General features: G+C 35.6%; 1 protein-coding gene across 1 annotated transcript in view; it reads left to right on the top strand.

The window, feature by feature from the left end:
- LOC121409910 (atrial natriuretic peptide receptor 1-like) overlaps window positions 1-18,126 on the top strand; it is a 28,119-nt gene extending 9,993 nt beyond the window's left edge. Inside the window, exons 6-19 of the mRNA XM_041601695.1 lie at window positions 800-865; window positions 1,357-1,434; window positions 2,412-2,516; window positions 3,331-3,402; window positions 3,963-4,125; window positions 5,892-6,041; window positions 6,459-6,627; window positions 8,506-8,655; window positions 9,748-9,871; window positions 11,098-11,166; window positions 12,076-12,250; window positions 14,559-14,657; window positions 15,741-15,832; window positions 16,755-18,126. Of these exons, the coding sequence (XP_041457629.1) occupies window positions 800-865; window positions 1,357-1,434; window positions 2,412-2,516; window positions 3,331-3,402; window positions 3,963-4,125; window positions 5,892-6,041; window positions 6,459-6,627; window positions 8,506-8,655; window positions 9,748-9,871; window positions 11,098-11,166; window positions 12,076-12,250; window positions 14,559-14,657; window positions 15,741-15,832; window positions 16,755-16,841 (1,599 nt within the window). The 3' untranslated portion in view covers window positions 16,842-18,126. The remainder of the gene's footprint in view (window positions 1-799; window positions 866-1,356; window positions 1,435-2,411; window positions 2,517-3,330; window positions 3,403-3,962; window positions 4,126-5,891; window positions 6,042-6,458; window positions 6,628-8,505; window positions 8,656-9,747; window positions 9,872-11,097; window positions 11,167-12,075; window positions 12,251-14,558; window positions 14,658-15,740; window positions 15,833-16,754) is intronic.
- Window positions 18,127-21,460: the final 3,334 nt, after the last annotated feature.

Here is a 21,460-nt window from a genome sequence, read left to right as displayed (position 1 = left end):
TCTTCATTCAAACTTCCTCTTCATTCGAGATATCACACTCGATAAATTCTAAATGAAATAATTTGAAATGAGTCGATCTGTTTTATTGATGTATATGAACAAAGATTTCGAGAAATTCCAAAGTTGTTTCGTGCATGAAACGAGTAAGAATAGACTTTCTAGATTGGAATAAAGATTAAAGGGAACTTCTTTATCATTCTATACCGGTAGAGGACATGCACTTATTATTACGACCGAATTTTCCAAGAATCAGTCTGGGAAAATAGTCATAATTGCAGTCTTCTTTTTTCATCTTTGCACTTTTTATTCGTTTCAAAATCAATCAAAATATACAAAACATGTATTGCATTTTAATTTACCACACCATCGACAAACTGTGTGTTTCATAAAAATATCGTAGATAAATTGTTGCTTATATACTTAAAAAAAAAAGACTTGTACCCGGCGACCCTGCTGACAAGAGGATCAGTTGACCGAAGTGAAAAAAGTCCATTAATACCATGCAATATGCAATATATATATATATATATATATATATATATATATATATATACATATATATATATATATATATCGATTTTCAGAATTTTTCAGGGGTTATCAGAGATATTTCCATTTTCAAACATTATATCAGGGCAATTCGGTAATTTAAAGTGAAGGCCCTTTCAGACGGTGACTGCAATAGAAGACCGGATATTAAGTCGCCGTCTCAAGGTAGAAATTTCCTCCAACATCCATCAAATGAGATGAACCTCTTTGAACATTTTACAGTTATATTTTTGTTTCATTATTATGATAGGTAACCTCCATTGGACATGGAACATCACATCAGAGACAGATGTTCGCAACTGTAGCCAACTTTAAGGTATGTTTAATGTATTGGGCAATTGAGGAAAATCATGCCGGAAATTTGAGGACGGTATGAGAGAAATTAAAAACCAAATCGAATGGGCCCCAACCTACACAACACTTGCAATCTGCAACAGGTATACACTTCATATCAGTGAAATATTCCTGGGATTCATATTATCCGTCCTTTTGTCAGAGGCTATTTCCAGAATGTTATGAAAATCAAACAGAATGCGTCAGCCTTTTCGGTCTCGGATTCTGTGTGTGGAAAGCGGACAATCGAATGGAATGTTTTCCAAGCTCAGTCTGTCTCCGCCGACGTATTGCAAAGAAATAGGATTTGTATATCTCTCTTTTAAGTTAAAATGTTGAAATACTGATAAAATAAACTTTTCGGGATTTGTACACAATGAAGTGTCTTTGACGTTTGATTATTTTCATTCAATCATGATAAAGCAATAGTTAGGTAGCGTGTATTGGCTGTTTTTTTTTTCTTAATTCGAATAGGGTCGACTGGTGATGATCAGGAGGATTGAGAAAACAAAACTAGATTTAACTCGGGATGTACTAAAAGAACTTAATTATGTAAGTATTCTATCATTTAATACTAAATCCTGCTTTAACAATAGGCGATATTTATTTAAATTCATTTGTAATCACAATGATACTTATGTAAAGTGCATTGGAAAACAAAGAGGACGTTAAATTCAAATAAAATGGACCTGTGCTTGTTTGGTTATTATTTCTTTATAGAGCTGAACATATCTCTTTTTAAAATCTGAATACACTGCTCTCTTGACTTTCGTCGTGTTTGTCTTTTTTCATAACTACCAATTTGTGACACGAAATATAACACAGAACCAACCAGTGGTAAACTGTTAAAATAAAATTTCATATTTATTTAAAAAAAGACGCAATATCAAGAAAGTCTTGAATATTCTCTTTACGAAATACCCATTACTATTAGTCGAATCGAAGAGTAATTTCCGTCCCATGATTTATGTAATGGAAACAACAATAAAATTTCATTTACTTAGGCTCGGAGTATCAAGGACAAACCTCATGTTTTATATAGGTTAGTTTGTAATTCCTAATCTTACGAATCGATGGATGGTAGGCCTAAATTGCGACGCGTGTTTGGCTGAACTCAATTACATCACATTTCTCACGTGTTGCTGCAGTTGTTCATTTATGTAAGAAGTATTAAAATGAATATCAAGTACATGTATGTGGCACGTGTACAGTCGATAGTCAAATCTCCTCAAATTTGTAAGGAGTAAATATTGATGCGCGATATGCATGCACAATGCATTGACCACAATCTGAATACTTTCTTCTAAACCTGTCACATCGCTGTTCTCTTCACCATGAGGGAGGGATCATTATGCAATGCAAACATGTCAGCGAATCTTGATTTTAAAACGTAAGGAAGCTATGTTGTAATGACGGAACAAGTAGATTTTTCTATATGCTAAAACCCGGTGTAGAGCTCTGAATTTCGCTGAGATGTTTTGCGCCATAACAATAAATTTTTCCTATCATTGTATGTTTGTACACCACAGATGCGTCAAGTGGAGCACAATAACCTCGTTCGTTTTGTGGGCGCATGCGTTGATGCCCCAAACATTTCAATAATTTCAGAGTACTGCCCCAAAGGAAGTCTTCAGGTATGATATGTATCAATCTGTAATACCTGATTTAGCTTACCACATTTTTCTTTTAAAAAAAATATATACACACACACACACACACACCCTCACACACATAAATATACATGTATATATCCATATCAGGGTGACCAGATTTCACAAAATGAAATACGGGACAATCGACAAAAAAGAACAAAGAGGGCTACACAGTGTTAGACTTGTAAAAAAATATTAAGAATTAGAAAGGAGGGTGAAGGAAAGAGTGAAGGAGAGAAGGAAAAGAAGAAAAAGATGAATTGAGAAGAAAAACTGAAAGGGCCAATGAAGGAAAACGATAAAAAAGGAACAAAAGAACGTTCGAATGAAAGAAGGATGAAAGAAAGCATAAAAGAGAAAAAAAGTTTTCCGTCATTCTTTAAATTGAATATAACAAAAAAATAATAAAGGAAGGGAAGATGAATAAATGTGTGAAAGAAAAAATAAAGGAGGAGAAAAGAAAGAAGGAATGAAGGAAAGAAAAATGTTTCCTTCATTCTTTGAAAGAAAGAAACACACAAAGAAAGAAGAAAAACAGGAAGGGGGAAGAAGGGAAGGGAGGTAAAGAAACAATAAGGAAAAAGAATTAGAAGGAAAAATAAAATAATGAAAGAAAGAAAGGAGGAAAGAGAAACTTATTCGATCCACATTCATTTGTTTAATAGGCCTACTGATTTACGAATAAGGAATGTAATTAAACGTGTAAATCTTTCTTTACATATTTTTGCTTTTCAACTAATAATCGTTTTGTTGTTGTAGGCTCTGAACTATTTCGTTCGTTTCAATTTCTTTTCAGGACATCGTGGAAAATGAGGCTTTACAACTCGACAATATGTTTAAGAATTCTCTCATTACTGATGTTATGCGTGTAAGTACGATTGTTTAGTTTGTTCCTAACATAAAGAAACGTAAAAAAAAAACAATCATGTCCATACCGTTTTCGGCCACCTGCTTGTCTCTAGCTTTCTTTATGATGACGGCGACGATGATGGTGAGGATAATGATTATTTTTAAAGTAAAGAAATTTATAACACGGCATTCATGAAGATGATATTAATCTGCACCGGTATACACTCTAAAAACACTGAGTAAAATTTTACCCCATATTAGGTAAAAAAAGTAACTTATACATGTTTGCTGCTGGGTAATTTTTTTAGCCCATACTGGGCCAAATGCAGGTTTTAAGGGTAATTTTCAATGCAACATTGCGTAAAACTTACAAAATATTTGGTATCTTTTTATCAAACCGACAAGCAAGTATACCCATTTTACCCAATAATGGGTAAACTTTTTTTTTAAAGTGTAAATACACAGGATTGTAGCTCATTAACGAAGCTAGGGGAAAATATACATCTGTGGCTCATGAAAAAAAATTGTCGATATTAGCTTTACTGCATGGAATTACAATGTCAATCTTGATCATTCTAGGGACTGCACTACCTACACAACAGTGTTATCGTTCTTCATGGTAGACTATCATCATCAAACTGCGTGGTCGACAGCCGGTTCGTTCTCAAGCTCACTGACTACGGACTCGCCACATTTAGAGACATCGATAACAGCGAAGATCATTCGGCAAAGAACCCACAGAGTAGGGCTTTCCATTTTTTTTAGAATACGAGAGATTGGACAGATTTGCCTGGTGCCATCAGTTTGTAAACGATTTTGGTAGAGAATTAAATAGGGAAAGCACCAAAGCTCAATAGAATAGCATAAATCACGAGTCAGTCACTGTTCCATACCCAGAATGCATCAATGCAGTCATTATAGGAATAGAAATCAGTACACAGTTGTGGGTATGTTTCCTTACAACATTCATAGCCCATATAATGTTCCCAAGGTACTTTCCTGACAAAACATTCATATTTTCGATTAAATAATATACAATTGTAATTTAATCCAAACTTCCCAATGTTTTTTGTTAAGTATGTTCATCGAGATTTTGAGCACAGGAGTCTTTTTCAGAATTTCCATGGTATATTATGATCGACGTCTTTCCCTAGTTAGATATTCCGTCATCCGTATATTACCATTGTATTGTTCAGTGATTCAAACTTCTCGATACACAGTGCGTATCAAAAAACCCCAAAAAGTTTACACCTTGAAAAAGCTCTGGAAGTTACAAAAAATATACAACATGTGGGTCAGTTTTTCAAGTATATTCTTTGGTTTGGGTCTCATCTATCCAATGAAAGTAATTTTTTTTGACAGAATGTTACACTTGAATGCATGGGTACTGTCCATTTTTGTGAATCTCGCAGAAATCTGTTTGCGCAGAAATGTTCGTTTTGACGCAGTGTAAAGGGTAAATCAAACTTACCCTACGAAACATTTCTCATACATTTCCCTTGCACTTTAAGTCAATTGAAAAAAACGGATACATTCAAGCATTTTGTGACAATTTTGCCACCCGAATTAAATTTAACTCTTAGTAAGCACATCTTTTACCCATTTTGAACTAGACCAATACACTTACAGAGATGTGATGGCAATTCAACAAACACCTCCAACATGGCCAAAGTTCATTGTCCTTACATGACCTTTGACCTTGATCATGTGACCTGAAACTCGCACAGGATGTTCAGTGATACTTGATTACTCTTATTTCCAAGTTTCATGAAACAGATCCATAAACACACAAAGTTATGATGGTAATTCAACCGATACCCCATTATGGCCAAAGTTCATTGACCTTTGTCCTTGGTCATTTGAGCTGAAATGCGCACAGGATGGTCAGTGATATTTGATTACTCTTGTGTCCAAGTTTAATGAACTAGACCAATATACTTTCAAACTTATGATGGTAATTCAACAAATACCCCCAATTTGGCCAAAGTTCATTGACCCTAAATAACCTTTGACCTTAATCATGATACTTGAAACTTGCACAGGATATTCAGTGATACTTGATCAACCTTATGTTTAAGTTTCATGATCTAGGTTCAAATATTTTCTAAGTTATGATGACATTTTAAAAACTTAATCTTAGGTTAAGATTTTGATGTTGATTCCCCCAACAAGGTCTAATTTCATTGACCCTAAATGACCTTTGACCTTGGTCATGTGACATGAAACTCAGGCAGGATATTAAGTAATACTTAATTAATCTTATGGCCAACTTTCATGAACTAGGTCTATATATTTTCTAAGTTATGCTGTCATTTCAAAATCTTAACATTCGGTTAAGATTTGGTGTTGACGCCACCGGAAACGCGGCGCATATATATGGCCTCACTCTGCTATGCTGGTGAGACAAAAATACGGGCAATTCATATCTTTATTGCCCCATGTTCCCTCCATTTGTTGCTGATGAAACATGGCACAGAGCCTTAATATTTCTTGATTTCTGGTTCACAGAAATGCTATGGAAATCTCCCGAAATACTGAGATCACCCGATCAACAGCCAACTCAGAAGGGCGACATCTATAGTGTCGGTATTATCATGCAAGAAATCGTCTCAAGAGCGCGCCCATTCGAGGAAGAAAGAAACACAATGGAAATAGATGGTAATGAAAATACTCATAATCACATAGAAATTTATTACCCTTGACTCAACATGCTCAAGTTAGTAACCCAGCTCTGTTTCCTGGTCCTATCTTCCCATCACTATGCCAGTGGGATAGTGTTTTTTAGGGACTATACTGACTATAACGCATCATGTTGGCTATTCAAATGCACTGCTGATGCTGAAATTGGACATGAAGGAAACAAAAAAGAAGGGTGTGAAAGCAATACAAAAATACAGATCTAGTAGTGTTTTAACTGAAATCAATGATTTATTTTCTTTATTTTCATCTTAACCGCTCGTTATAATAGAAGTACAATTTATTAGTATTATTCTATGTTTACAATTGTTATGCTTTAATTGAGATGATCGAGAATGTTTGGAAATCATTATTTTACGTGATTTTATATTTTTATAGAAATCATTAAGAAGCTGAAAGAGACGAATGTGCCCCCTTTCCGTCCTAAGATTGACCCTCAAATGTGTACTGATGAAATTCGGTCTATCATACAAGCATGTTGGCAGGAAATACCAGAGAATAGACCAGCAACTACGGATTTACTGTCAAGCATGAAGAAAATCAACAAGTAAACTTATACTCTCAAGCCAGGCTGACACTTGCACGACTTTTGGCCACGATTTTGTCGTGGCAAGTCGTGCCATTTTGGGGCACGAACTGGGAGGCTCCCGCACTGTTTACGACTTGTTCACGCATAGTTTACGACAAGTTCACGACGAGTTCACGAATACGTGCCCGTCAGTGTCCACATTGACACGAATTGGCACGACGAGTTCACGCATAGTTTGCGCATAGTTTACGCACTTCCCGCATTGACACGACGAGTTTGCGCAATTCGGACGGTGTCGTGCTGAACTATTCGTGAACACGACTTGAGCTGTTCGTAAACTATTCGTGACAGTTGTGGCATGGCGCGCACTGCCACGCACTAGCATGCATCCTCCCGCATCGTCCCGACGAATTCACGACGAGTTGACGAACAGTTTGCGCATAATTCACGACCCGGTCGCTAAATTTTGTCGTGACCAAAATTTTGAACATTTCAAAATTCTCGTCCCGATATGGCACGCAGTCACGACGTGTCACGACATGTTTACGCACACTTCACGCCAGTTCACGACTAGTTTGCGCACTAGCACGACTTGAGTCGTGCCAATGCGTGACACAAAATCGTGCAAGTGTCCGGCATAGTTACACTCAAACGCATTTCGATTATGATGCCAGCCTGACACTTGCACGATTTTGTGTCACGCATTGGCACGACTCAAATCGTGCCAGTGCGCAAACTAGTCGTGAACTGGCGTGAAGTGTGCGTAAACACGTCGTGACATGTCGTGACTGCGTGCCATGTTGGGACGAGAATTTTGAAATGTTCAAAATTTTGGTCACGACAAAATTTAGCGACCGGGTCGTGAACTATGCGCAAACTGTTCGTGAACTCGTCGTGAACTCGTCGGGACGACGCGGGAGGAAGCGTGCCAATGCGTGGCAGTGCGCGCCATGCCACGACTGTCACGAATGGTTCACGAACAGCTCACGTTGTGTTCACGAATAGTTCAGCACGACACCGTCCGAATTGCGCAAACTCGTCGTGCCAATGCGAGAAGTGCGTAAACTATGCGCAAACTATGCGTGAACTCGTCGTGCCAGTTCGTGTCAATGTGGACACTGACGGGCACGCATTCGTAAACTCGTCGTGAACTTGTCGTGAACTATGCGTGAACAAGTCGTAAAACAGTGCGGGAGCCTCCCAGTTCGTGCCCTAAAATGGCACGACTTGCCACGACAAAATCGTGGCCAAAAGTCGTGCAAGTGTCAGCCTGGCTTCAGTCGATCGGATGCGCGCATTTAGCTTATTTTTCTGTTTGATTTTTTTTAATGATTAGATGTGATTAAACCATAGAGATATATACTTAATAACGCCTAATTACATGTAGTATACATCTCTATGGATTAAACACATATATTTCTGCAACTGCTCATTGTGCTAATAATACTATTTTTGTTAGGTTATGTGTGTGCAAAGCGAAAATAATGCGTAGGACATGTAGGATACACTATGCAGTCGTGAGGAGGTGCTTCCAAACTTCGCTGGGATATACATGCCGCATAATTATAATTCAGTCGTCGTCTATAATTTGCATAACAATGTATTTCGAATTGCTGTATTTCAAAGTAGATTGAGAAAGGTAGCCCCCAAGAGACAAAAAAAAATGTATACAAAAAAGGGTAAATAATGTCTAACAAAAATGAAGAAAAGTAAAATAGTAATAATTATTCTTATAAACGCGCACACTAATACACTAAGCTACAATCAAGACCATGAATTAGTCTTCTAATAAACTTCTAAAGAGGAAGCATGAGTGAACCATAATAGCTCTATGAGTGAACGTATATCCGCTATCATACACTATTCATGCTATTAATCTCAAAATAATTTTGTCAGGCATCTTGCTGGTGGAAACATCCTTGACAACTTGTTGAGTCGCATGGAACAGTATGCCACTAACCTCGAATCATTGGTGGAAGAAAGAACAGCCGCGTTCTTAGAGGAAAAGAAGAGATCAGAGACCCTCCTCTATGAAGTCCTACCAAGGTATAGATACTGGAATATGTAGGTCTATGCTAAAACAAAGCTAGAGAGAGAGAGTGGGGGAGGGGGGGGGGTAATAAAGAAGCAGAATGAGGGTGGGTACGGACAATTTTAATGAATTCTTCGCAGTAGTTTAGAACTCATCATTGACCAATTTCAAAACCATAAACGTAGAATTTTATGGATTATGTCGAGTTCTGTTCCCCGTCCGCAATTTTGATAGATGATAAAAGAAGCATAAACATGAGAAATGAATGTTCGACGAAAATCCATCAAAAGAGTTGTACATTTTTATTCATTTATTTTTTAAATACAAATTTCACTTTAATTGTAAGCAGCTCCCTTACCGATATTGTCTATCATAAAAAACAATTTTGATGGTTTGCGATGATTCAAATTATTTATTTCATAGAACTTACATTCAATGCACAAATAAACCGCTTTCAATTTCCCGAGAAAATGGTCTATTTTGAAATGAAATACATGGCGTTGTTATGATGGAGCAGCTACACGCAATCATGTCATGTCACAAAATTACAAGGCTGAATACAACTCTGTAATTCTTTGTTTGATTTTGCCAATATATACTTAATGGATATGTTTCTCTGATTCTCTGATTTCATTCAATCGATCATGGCTTGCTCTTATTAAAAATAATTCAGTGAAAAAAAACTCAAGAGAAAATCTTATAACCAGTTGGATTTGAACATGTCATCTATCTGACGACAGCGTTGTACAATCCCGAGAAACAACTATCTCAACTTCCTTGATTTATTCTGAATTTGAATAGTCGCCATTCAAAACAGACTGGCTTGATGGAGATGTTGGAATAATAGAAAAAAAAATGATGTATAGCTCATCAGATCAGATCCAGGCCTGTAACCAGGGTTTTCAATTAGGAGATTCAATTCCCCATCTCTCTTTTCTTCTCCTTTTCATCCACTAGAATCCTTTGACTTCAACTTTAACCTATGATTGAACTACACTGAATGTAAAAAATGACAATTCAAATCATTGGAACAACAACAACAAAAAGAATTAATGTATGTAGGTTTCAAAGTGAAGTTCCGGGATTTACTTTTCGTCCTTTATCAGATCTGTAGCCGAGCAACTCAAACAAGGGTCATCAGTGAATCCAGAGTCTTATGAAAGTGTGACAATCTACTTCAGTGATATCGTAGGGTTCACATCTATCTCAGCTGATAGCACACCACTACAGGTAAACAATGTAGATGATGAACACTGTCAATTCATTGAATAATGAAACAGCTTGCGAAGACAAGCTCATACCGCTTTATCCTGTTAGAAACGCGATGGATTAGAGCGCCCTCAGTTCATCACTGAACATGCTGAAGGCTCTTTTTAATTTTAATATGAAATTCGTGACGTGAAGAATAAATGTTAGATTGGTTTTGTTATTAATAGACATAGCTTAATATTGAGTATGTAGAGTATTATGAGTTATTGAAATCCATCCCCATTTTTTGTGAGAATGAAATTTAAAAAAAATAATGAATAAACAGGAAAATGAGATTCGATTCTAATTAGGTACATGTAATTGATTGATAATATTGGCTCTTCATTATTACTCCTTAATAGAACTCCTTATTTTGCTTTAACAGTAAATCCTAAATTGTATTTATTGTATATGTATGCAATTTCTGATGCATTCTTTTTATTTGGGGCCATCTCAAATTTTGCGGAAATAACTGCCAGTGTTTCAATTACTAATAAAAAGCATAGTAATCAATCTGTAAAGCTTATTTCCGGTGTACGTGTGTATTTTACATTCGATTAGTCAAAAATAAACCCTTGAAACAAGAAAGTAAGATTGTCTGGAAAAAAAATCTTCATGGCGTTAGTGATTACAACATTTAACTGTTCGAAACGTGTTCTTATACACTCATTCCATTTCAAACTACCATTGATCTGTTTCTTGGATTTTTCTGTTTTATGCGATTCGCCTGGATTTAAGCGTCCCTCTCTTCTTCTTCAATTATCATTCAGAAGATTCCTAATATAACGATGTAAAACACTCCGTTCCTCGGGTAGGACGTTAAATAGAGACCCCGAGTAGAGGAGAGTCACCACCTTTGCACATTAAAAACCCAGTGTGTTCTTAATATGCAAAGATGGGTTCAACCAACTACACTATTCGTATAGGGAACATCGATGTAGTGGTCAACCTGCATCACACCAATCAGTTATATCGGGAGGAGAGACCTGTGTGTCATAGTGATTTAATTCAGTTATTTTTTCGCCTCATATAGGTACAGTTGATGCCAAAGAAATAATGATAATAATAATAAACAATAATAATAATAATGATAATTATAATGTTAATAATAATAATACTTATGATAATCATAACAACAATAATAATAATGATAATGGTTATGATAACAACAATGAAAATAATAAATGCGTCCATTTCTCGTTCTACAGGTCGTCACTTTGCTCAATGACCTCTACACATGTTTTGATAGTATCATTGGAAATTTCGACGTTTATAAGGTAGAAAACATGATATAATTAACATTTTTGCCGCTTTTGCCCTTTAATTCGTTGTTTTACACATACACACGTTCGTATAACATGCTTATATGATGTAACTAATGTATGATTAAAATATTTCCATTCAACTGATGCAAGTAAAAAGAGTAATTTAAATCAAATTCCTTGCTCAAAGGTAATCTCTGGATCAAACCCGGGTAAAATAAAAAAAAGGGCCAAGGGATTTCAATATTAGATGAAAAATGGCGAATATGATTGTGTTCCTCTTCCTCTACCATCTCTGCTCTCATCTCCTTTAATACAAGCAAGCTATTCATCAACAGTGGTATCCAGTTGGGCATTGAGCCAACCATTTTGAGCGAGCACTGTGAGCGAGCCAAAATATGGCACTATAGTGCCCTAATGTCCCCTATCTAGTATAAACCAGTAATGGCAGAAAATTCTGATCAAAATCAGAGATTCATTCGTTTTATCAGGGGCCCGTTGCAGAAAGAGTTGCAATCAAACGCAACTCTAAAAATCATGCGCAACTTGATTTTCAACCAATCAACAGCGCGCATTTGGGACTTGCGATTGATTTTTTGACTTGCGTTTAAACGCAACTCTTTCTGCAACGGACCCCAGGACGTTTCAGCACCACTGTTACTTCTAACACTTGCATTGCTCTTCACAATAAGGAGAAATAATTTTGTTTTAGGTTAGTAGAAGCTTAATCGTTGTTTTAATGGAGAAATAAAATTTAGCAAGGAGCATTTTCTTGTACATAAGCCTTTATTTCTATATGAGGAAATAAATGTGATCATAATCCCTTATACTGCTGACATCGGTCAGATTTGGAATCGGTTTCGTATGTTACTGCAACATTAGTCGAAGCAAACACTATAAATCCAACGATGGTTACTTTTCTAGGTTGAGACAATCGGTGATGCGTACATGGTGGTGTCTGGTCTACCTATCAGGAATGGGATTCAACACGTCAAGGAGATTGCTTCTATGGCACTGTCTCTAGTCAGGGAAGCATATAAATTCAGAATCAGACATAAGCCGGAAGAGAAACTCCTTCTCAGGGTCGGAGTTCACTCAGGTAAACTGTCCGGGTCAAATACCAGCAATTCTTTCCACAAAGGCTTGTGTGTTGATTATTTAATACATGTGAAAAGGACAAAAAGGACATTTTGGCACAATCCAAACAAAAATTATTTACGAGATAGTAGTACACTAGACTTCAAACCATTAGATAAAGATAAAAAAGGGGAAGGTTATCATATTTTGTTCTCACTATGATCAAAGAAACAGACCCTGGGAAAAAACCTGTTTAGTTTTATCGTGGACTTAAGTCCATGGTTTTGTACATGCAGTGGTTGGGACCTTGAAGTTCTCATAAAATCAAAGTAGGACGAAATGCTGCCCTCTTGTGGTATAATGTGTGTGATTGCGTTTGGGGTTTTTACTTTTTTTTTTGTTCTAAACCATTAAATTCATTTCACTGTGTTTATACGAAAACTGGTGTTTGCATAATCCGTATGATTTAATATTCCCACCAACAAGAATACATAGTCAGGTTTAGGGGACACCAGGCTGAATCGTTGCATTGCTTACATTGTATATTCCCTTGTATTGATTTGTATGGATATTATTTCATAATTGTGTAATATGTTGAGTCGAAATGAAGTAAAGGAAACTTGAAACTTGAACCTGAACAGGCTGGTATATATATGACTAAGTCTAACATGTCTCAAACATATTTCACCCTTCAAGGAAGTCATGCAGTATTGAAATATCAGTACGTTGAGTACTGTATGTCTGTCACACAATATTATCTGCTCTGGCTAGATAGATCTAGATCGGACGCTCACAAAAGCAAATGGCTTAAATGAAAATGAAAAAATAGAGATAAGGATACATAAAATGGAAGAGGGGAAATTAAGGTAAAATCGATACTTAAAACCATTATTGTTATTAAAAAATATATTAGCCTCGTTAATTCATCACCAGATGTACTTATCACCAAGTAGATTGCCCATTCCTTTAGTACATTACATCACCGATGTCTGGGACGATAGGAAAAGGCTTCTTATAAAATATAAGATACAATTACTATTAAGCACTATTTGCCCTCCAAAATGACTTATTGTTTCCATATCTACTACTTCTACTATATGGGTAATCATTTGCGGAGATTTCTTGATACTTTTTCGAGGGTGGGGATGAGATAAGACGACTCTCTCCGATTATGTGTTGTACACAATTCTGAATTCGGAGGGGGGAGGGAGAAGTCGACCCCCGCCCCGGGATCGCCACTAATGCTAATACCGCTATAATATACTATTGTACTGCTGCTGCTGCTACTACTATACTACTACTACTACTACTACTACTACTACTACTACTACTACTACTACTACTACTACTTCTACTACTACTACTACTACTACTACTACTACTACTACTACTACTACTTCTACTACTACTACTACTACTACTACTACTACTACTACTACTACTACGGCTACTTCTACGACTCTTACTACTACATGTATATACTACTACTAAGTAGTAGTTGAAGAAGAAGTAGTAACTACTTAATTCTTCTTCTTCTTCTTCTTCTTCAACTTCTTCTATTTCTTCTTCTTCTATTACTCCTACTGCTGCTGCTACTATAGTACTACTAGCATGACTAGTACTCCTCCTCCTCCTACTACTACAAAACCACGTGTTTACCATGATAATATTACGAAATATGATCATTCAAGGTTAAAGGGGTGATCCAGGTTGGAGATACTTATATCTCAATAGATAAAGTAAACTTCACAGAGCAAAATGCTGAAAATTTGATCAAAATCGGATAACAAAGTGATTGAATTTTCAAGTTTTGCATCATTCCGTTGAAACAGTTCTAGGCATGTCTTCATGAATATTCATTAGGTGGGCTGATGATGTCATATCCCCACTTGTTCTTTGTATTTTACTATATGAAATTAGGTTTATTCACAATTTTCTACTAAGAACTATAGCAGTTGGATTGACAAAAAATAATGATCAAGTTACTTAGTTACTTATTGCCGCAACTTATTTCATCATAATGGAAAAAGATCATTTACACATGTATGGAAAAAATGAATCAAATGTGATTTCATGTGATAACAAGAAAAAAAGGAAAGTGGGTGATATGGCATCATCATATTCATGATGACGCGCATAATGTTTTCACAAGATATTGATAAAGTTTAAAATTCAATAACTTCGTTATTTGTTGTCTGATTTTGATGAAATTTTCAGCATTTTGCTCAGTGACTCTTACTCTATTTATTTAGATATGTATTAGTATTTTCAGCCGGGACCATCCCTTTAATCAATGTATATTTTTTAAATTAAACCCCAACAATATGCAGGTGCTTGCGTGGCAGGTGTGGTAGGTCTACGTATGCCTAGGTATTGTCTTTTTGGAGATACGGTGAATACAGCCTCACGTATGGAGTCTACAGGCCAAGGTAAACCCATTGTGTCTCTTATGATTAAAGTTTAATTTTTAGAGTCATGATATAACGTTATATCACATTCAAACACACGAAAAAGACCCAGACTGACCAAATTGATGCATTATTTCGAATGGCATATAGAGTCAGTGGGACGAAACAAGTTTTTGCGTGGTTGCAAATAACGCTGACTGATCATAACTGATAGGCGATTCATGTTGCCTGGAGTATTTTTAACGCAATATTTATTTAAATTGAAGTAAAATGATTGAATAATAACAATAAGAATGACGTTGAGCATGTGCCATTGTCATAGGCACCTGACTACACTATGGAAGTCTGGGGTTCGATTCTCGGCACGGCCCTTGAACTATAGGCAACAACAATGGTCATTTTGTCTTCCATCAAAGAGATGTAAAAAATTCTGTAACCAGCCACATCCAAAGCAACAATAAGTCACCTAATATGACTTTTGAGATTTTTCTGAGTTAAAAATAAACGAAACGCATTCTAAGCAATTAAGTGATGCATAACCTGTCAAAATTTATTAAAAACAAATTCAGTGAGAAAATAACGTCTGAAGTTCAAGGTTCACATAGGCATGAAATGTGCATACTGTGCAATCTCGGTGAAACCTCCAAGCAGTCTGAACAAAATGTGTCAAAGGAACTATTGTATCCTATTCTGTTATTCAAATTTACAATTTGAATATTTAACAGATTTATATTCACTTCATTTGAAATTTCAACAGTATTAAATAAAATAGTTACTCTCTCAGTTAGACTATTAATTTAATTTTGCTTTTTGAAGACTGAATCACTATTTTGGCTATTAGAGTTACTGATACTGAAAATGACAAAACAATATAATCCAAATAAAGAATTATAATAAGCGAGAGAGATATTCAATTCAGCATCAATGAACCGGGATGAGCACGGGGGGGGGGGGCGACAGTCGCCAAATGTCTTCAGTATCATATTTCCTCGATACTATCGTAGAACATGGGTTTATTCCTTTCAAATGCAAGATGAAAAGCGTTAGATGTCGTTTTGTTATATATCATTATGATAACTACTATTTACTCTTTCTGTTTCATAGCAATGAAAGTTCACATTAGTGAGTCGACAAAGACTTTGCTTGATACGTTCAAGAACTTTGAGACAGAACCCCGTGGTGAGGTAGTCCTGAAGGTAATGGTTGTTTGTGTGTCTCTCATCTTACCAATGTTTTGCTTTGCCAAGTATTATTGAAGAATTTGGCAATGTTTCAAGGAACAAAAAAAATGTCTTTATTCAAACAGTATCAGATGCAGGAATTCGAAGGAAAATTTCTTTTTTAAGTAACACTTGTTCTGTTTAGCTCCGGATGGCCTATGGTCGTAATTGGATCACAGACAGCTTGAAAGCTTGAAAGATCCTCGCGCCCTGTTTACAATAAAAACACAATTAACACATTTTTTTGCTCCTTAAGTCATTGAAAGGGAATGGATTCACTTTTATATACGTATTTCTTTCCTCATTTATTCTGTCAGCTATGTACCGGGCTATGTACATGCTAAACTATAGTGAATTATGGTTGCTACTCTACCTTTTACTTATTTTGTCATTGAAATTAATTGCGAGTTTAAGAGGGTACTACAAGTCTTTCGCAAAATCCGCAATACAAAGTTCTGGCAGCAAAATCCGCAATACAAAGTTCTGGCAGCAAAATCTTTGTCACTATCTGAACAGTTATAAAAACGATTATTATTCGCAGACTTTTAACAAGAAAATATGAATATATTGTAATACTTTAAATTCAGGAAAAGCTATCAGTAGAAAATGGTCTTGGTAGTGGAAAGTTGTGTTTAAATTAAGATGAGGAAACCGTTTTTATGGATATCATTACTATATAGTCTTGAATATAATGCCGCTCATATGAAATCTAAATGAAATGATGTTAATTTTTTTATCATTGACATTAAGCAGCTTTCGAATACCCTACACGAAGTTTTAAATTAAGTTTTTAACTTTCACGACGCGATCATTCGGCAAAAACAGTTTCTCTTGTTTTTGCGTCCTGTTTTCTGTCGCGGTGTATAACACCTAATGATGTTCCCCTTTCTCCTTGCAGGGTAAAGGCTCTCAACGAACATATTGGTTGACTGCCCAAGCATCTACAAGCTTTATAACCCACTCTGTTCCTGATATTGAAGTCTAAGAAGAAGTAAGGGCGGGTCTAGGATACCAATGGGGGTGGGGCGGTGGGTCTGACAAGCAAAACAAAATGCTTCTGTTTCCCATTAGAGATCTGCACCTTCTAAGTAGTTACATGTATGATTAAAATGGATCATTTGTCATTGATTGTCCTATAATAGTCATTCAAACAGCGAGCATTTAATAATTAATGGTAGGGGTATTATTAATTGTTTACTCCCTCTTTCTCCAAATCACTCTTGATCATGGATTATTATTATTTAATTCTCGATCGATGTTCTTCATGCAGTTGATGTGTTTACGTGTATTCGTTACATGTAATTATGCAGGTAAGGAAATTGCATTCATGTAAAAAATAACTTCCTTAACTTCATCCGCCTTCTGAGTGTATATGGGTCAAAGGCATTACAACCAGAATAGGCATGTCTTTCAATCTGTATTTGACGATACAGCTTTTAACGCAAAGTCTTATTTAAATACATTTTACATAATTTGCTACGAATGTGTTTTTTCATAAAAACTATCTCAGAAATTAGATCTATACGTATTCCACACAATCGAAGTAATATTCCGATACTGTGCACTGGATGTACAAGTGTCTTTATTTGAATGGATATTCATCTCTATTGACACATGCAAAAGATCTGTTCTTTATTGACCTTCATGACGATTACTGCTCGTTTTGAAGCTTTTCGATTAATCAGACTTTTGAATCCTGATCTTTTCGTGATGGTATTATCATAACAAGCATGGTATCATTTTAAAGAGAATTGAATGATCTTTTGAATGTTATTAGATATGCACTGTGTAAAATTGGTAGTTGGGAGCAATTAATGGCCAAACGCAGATTTCCAAACATTTTTTGAGGGGTTTTAGTAAAATATCAGTTTCATCAAAAACATTACTTTCTCTAGGTAAATGTGGGGGCCAGTCCCATTTTTTTTCTTCTTGTGTTCTTTTTCTTTTTTTGCCTTAATACATAAGCACTCCGATATGTCCGATGTATGAAAAGACGTGTCAGATGTTTTATCCGACAAAGTCTATTTTATCCGATCGTTCCTACCGTCCTTATAAGCCAATAAAATATAAGGAAAGTTGTCGACAAAATGCTGATCAAACGCTCAATCGGAGACTATACAATAAGGTTCAAAACCTCTCAAAATATCCGCTAAATTAATGACATGACTTTGATGTAAAGTGTATCGAATGATATTTACTATTATTAAGCGTATCAGACATCTGAGCAGGGCAAATTTATTACATTATTGCTTGCTTAAGACTAAATTGATATCACCCTCGTCTGCGACTTGGGCGATATAAATCTAGTTTGATCGATATATGTCGTATCGCCCCGAGACCAGTCAATATTGCTTAATTATTATTTTTAAATAAGTAAATAAGTGGGCGAATTCAAATTCATTTATTTCACATCTCTTAAAAACAAGGTACAATACATTGTATATACATTTGAAGCAGGTACATGTGAATTAAACTAGAGACTATGATTACAGTGTTATAGATGTAACAAATTCAATTTGTGGTGAATAGTACTTGCGTGCACGAATAATAATATCCAGGTGAAAAGTAGGTTTTTTTGAATCATAGTGCGTCGTAGTATTGTAAATAATGATTTCCGTGAAATGTGAATCTATTAGAATAATTTATCATATCCCATGTACACTGTTATTTGATGTTTCGATGTTATTAGAAAGAGTAAACGAACAAACTTATCAGACGTTTGAAAATGATCTTTCAGAATGACACCTTGTATTGCTAAATAGCTTTACATAAAATACTGTTCATTCATTGGAGTATATAGATCATCAATACTTTACCTTTAAATAAGACATATTTGACTTGCCAATTTAAGCATTGCACTATTGTTGATTTCTGACTTTTTTGGGGAAAAATGTAGATTTTTTACGAGTCTATTCTGAATTGCATCAGGCACATGAAAGCATAAAAGCACCACTCAAAGAGCAGATTGTGCATGTGTACACCTCAGTGTAAAGTTAGTTTGTTAAAGTGTATACACCTAACTTATTTCATTAGAGATGATTTGGCTTTTAATTGTATTTGAGTACAAACTACTGTCCACTGTGATTGATAGGTCTTAATAAATCTTATATTGTAAATGAGATTTATAGGCGATTTGATACTCTTTGATTTCTTTCTGCTAGTCTGCCGTTTTTAAGGAAATGCATGAAGTGGTAATGATGAGGAGAACTTTTGTGATGATTATGACGGTGCTTGATGATGGAGATGAGTTTGCTGTTAATGGGATGGTCCGTGCTGAAAATATTTTTAAGTAAATAAATAGAGTAAAATGCACAGAGCAGAATGCTGAAAATTTCAACAAAATCGTTAAAAGAAGTTATTCAATCTTAAACTTCATCAATATTTTGTGAAAACAGTTAGTGAATTATTAATCCTCGGTTGGACTGGCAATACTATTTTCCTCGGGGCTATGTCCCTCGGAGAAAATAATGATTGCACGTCCAACCTCGGATAAATAATTCTCACTAAACTTTCTCAAATCCTGGTATATTTGTATAATACAAAAGAACAAGTGGCGATATGACATCATCAGCCCACCTGATGAATATTCATAAAGACATGTCTCGAACTGTTTCACCGGAAAATGCCACTCTTTAAAATTCAATCACTTCGTTATTTGTTATCCGATTTTGATCAAATTTTCAGCATTTGCTATGTGAATTTTAGGGGACAATGGGGTTAGTTGGAACAAAAATAAGAATGTTCAGTTTTTGTATAGCACATAACAAATAGTCTGTATGCGCTTGAGAAAACAAAGGAGTGGAAGAGAAGTGTGGATGAGTTCATTTTGTTGAGGCTAGGTACAATTTAGATAACTATGTTTTCAGGGCTGTTCTGACATTTTTAACAGATTCGAGGTAGGGGCAAAGTTGGGGATGATTATAGGAACACACACATTTAACTGTACTTTGAACTATTTAACTGTAGCATACAATAACAATTAAAGGTCAGAACTGAATAAATCGAAAGGTAAATTATGCTAAGAACTAATGCAAATTGTCAAACAGGAGATACGAACAATTAAAGTGTGGTACCGTACCCTATAAAATGCACCTAACATGTAAAAAAAAATACATTGGGTAATTAATTTGGCAACTAATTACTAAATATATTGCAGTTGAGATTTAAAACCAACACATTTGCTGTTCCAAATATCCCCTTCAATTTTTTTCCAACCTACCCCAGAGGCCAATGTGACATTTACAAGCTTACAGCACAAAAAAGGGATTTCACCATGGCATATTATTAATAACCTTATTTTGTAGCTTGGTGCAAGTGTATATTATACCTCACAAATGGCCAACTTGATCTATAAACTTCTTTGAGATAATAGCACATTTCTGAAAGAAAAAAAAGCTCAGAAGATTAAAAAAAAATCCGTTCTAACTTCACCAGGTTTGTTGCACATGTGTTGCTGTAATATGGTGGATGACTATTGCTGATGACAATAAATAGGGGGCAGTGTTGCATAGATTTATTTATAGGTGTTAAAGAAAATTACAATGTTTCAGCTTACCCCGTGTTCCAACTAACCCCAATCTCCCCTACTCTATTGAGATATAAATATCCTCAGGTAGGACCACCTCTTTAATGAATGATACTGGAAAAGAAAAAAAGTAGTTAATTGTATAGTATTAGTAGCAGCAATAGTATAGTAGTAGTAGTAGATAGTAGTAGTAGAAGAAGAAGACGTAGTAGTATAGTAGTAGTAGCAGCAGAAAGAGTAGTAGTAGCAGTAGTAGTAGTAGTAGTAGTAGTAGTAGTAGTAGTAGAAGTAGTAGTAGTAGTAGTAGTAGTAGCAGCAGCAGAAAGAGTAGTAGTAGCAGTAGTAATAGTAGTAGTAGTAGTAGTAGTACAGGTAGTAGTAGTATACCACTAACTTTCGAAATAAGATCAACTTCTGTTCTAAAATCCCATACTGATCATTGGCACATGCTTGCATCTCTAACTTTCATTACAGCTCTATCTTCCGGCGTGCTTTACCTAATAAAGAAGACGGAAGAGGGCTAGTCAAGTGTATAATTCCTGTATATACTCAATGCCAAGGCCACGCTAGATTTATCTAAACACATGCCGATGATGCGCTCTGGTTGTTACCATGGGCAACTGATAGACCAAGCAATGATGCTGCAAGTTATAATGACATTGTGGTTTTATAATGGGAACACATACAAACGTTTTAGGACTGGTCAGTCGTATAATAATTATGTATACCGCTATTTCGATACACAACATTTTTGTCCCCTTTCCTAAACTTCCAACTCTTGTTAGTGTTCAGTGTTTCTGTCTTTAAAGGAAAGTTACAATTTGATACTTTTAATTACATAAACTTGTGCTTTAAAAATAACCTTTCGTAAAAGATTCGTCATTCCCAAAACACTAAATTTTGACAAACAAACAACACAACTTTGAATGGAGGGAGGGAGAGAGAGATAGAAAGAGAGAGAGAGAGTCAGAGAGATGTGGGATGAGACGGGAAAATATTGCGACTTTGTTTAAAATACAATTGAGCTATAAGATTTAAATCATATTTTCTTGTGACAGCTTCAGATGGCTTTGTTATTA

This window comes from Lytechinus variegatus, chromosome 3, assembly GCF_018143015.1.
Source record: "Lytechinus variegatus isolate NC3 chromosome 3, Lvar_3.0, whole genome shotgun sequence".
Taxonomy (NCBI): Eukaryota; Metazoa; Echinodermata; class Echinoidea; order Temnopleuroida; family Toxopneustidae; genus Lytechinus; species Lytechinus variegatus.
This window is presented reverse-complemented; position numbering and strand designations above follow the sequence as displayed.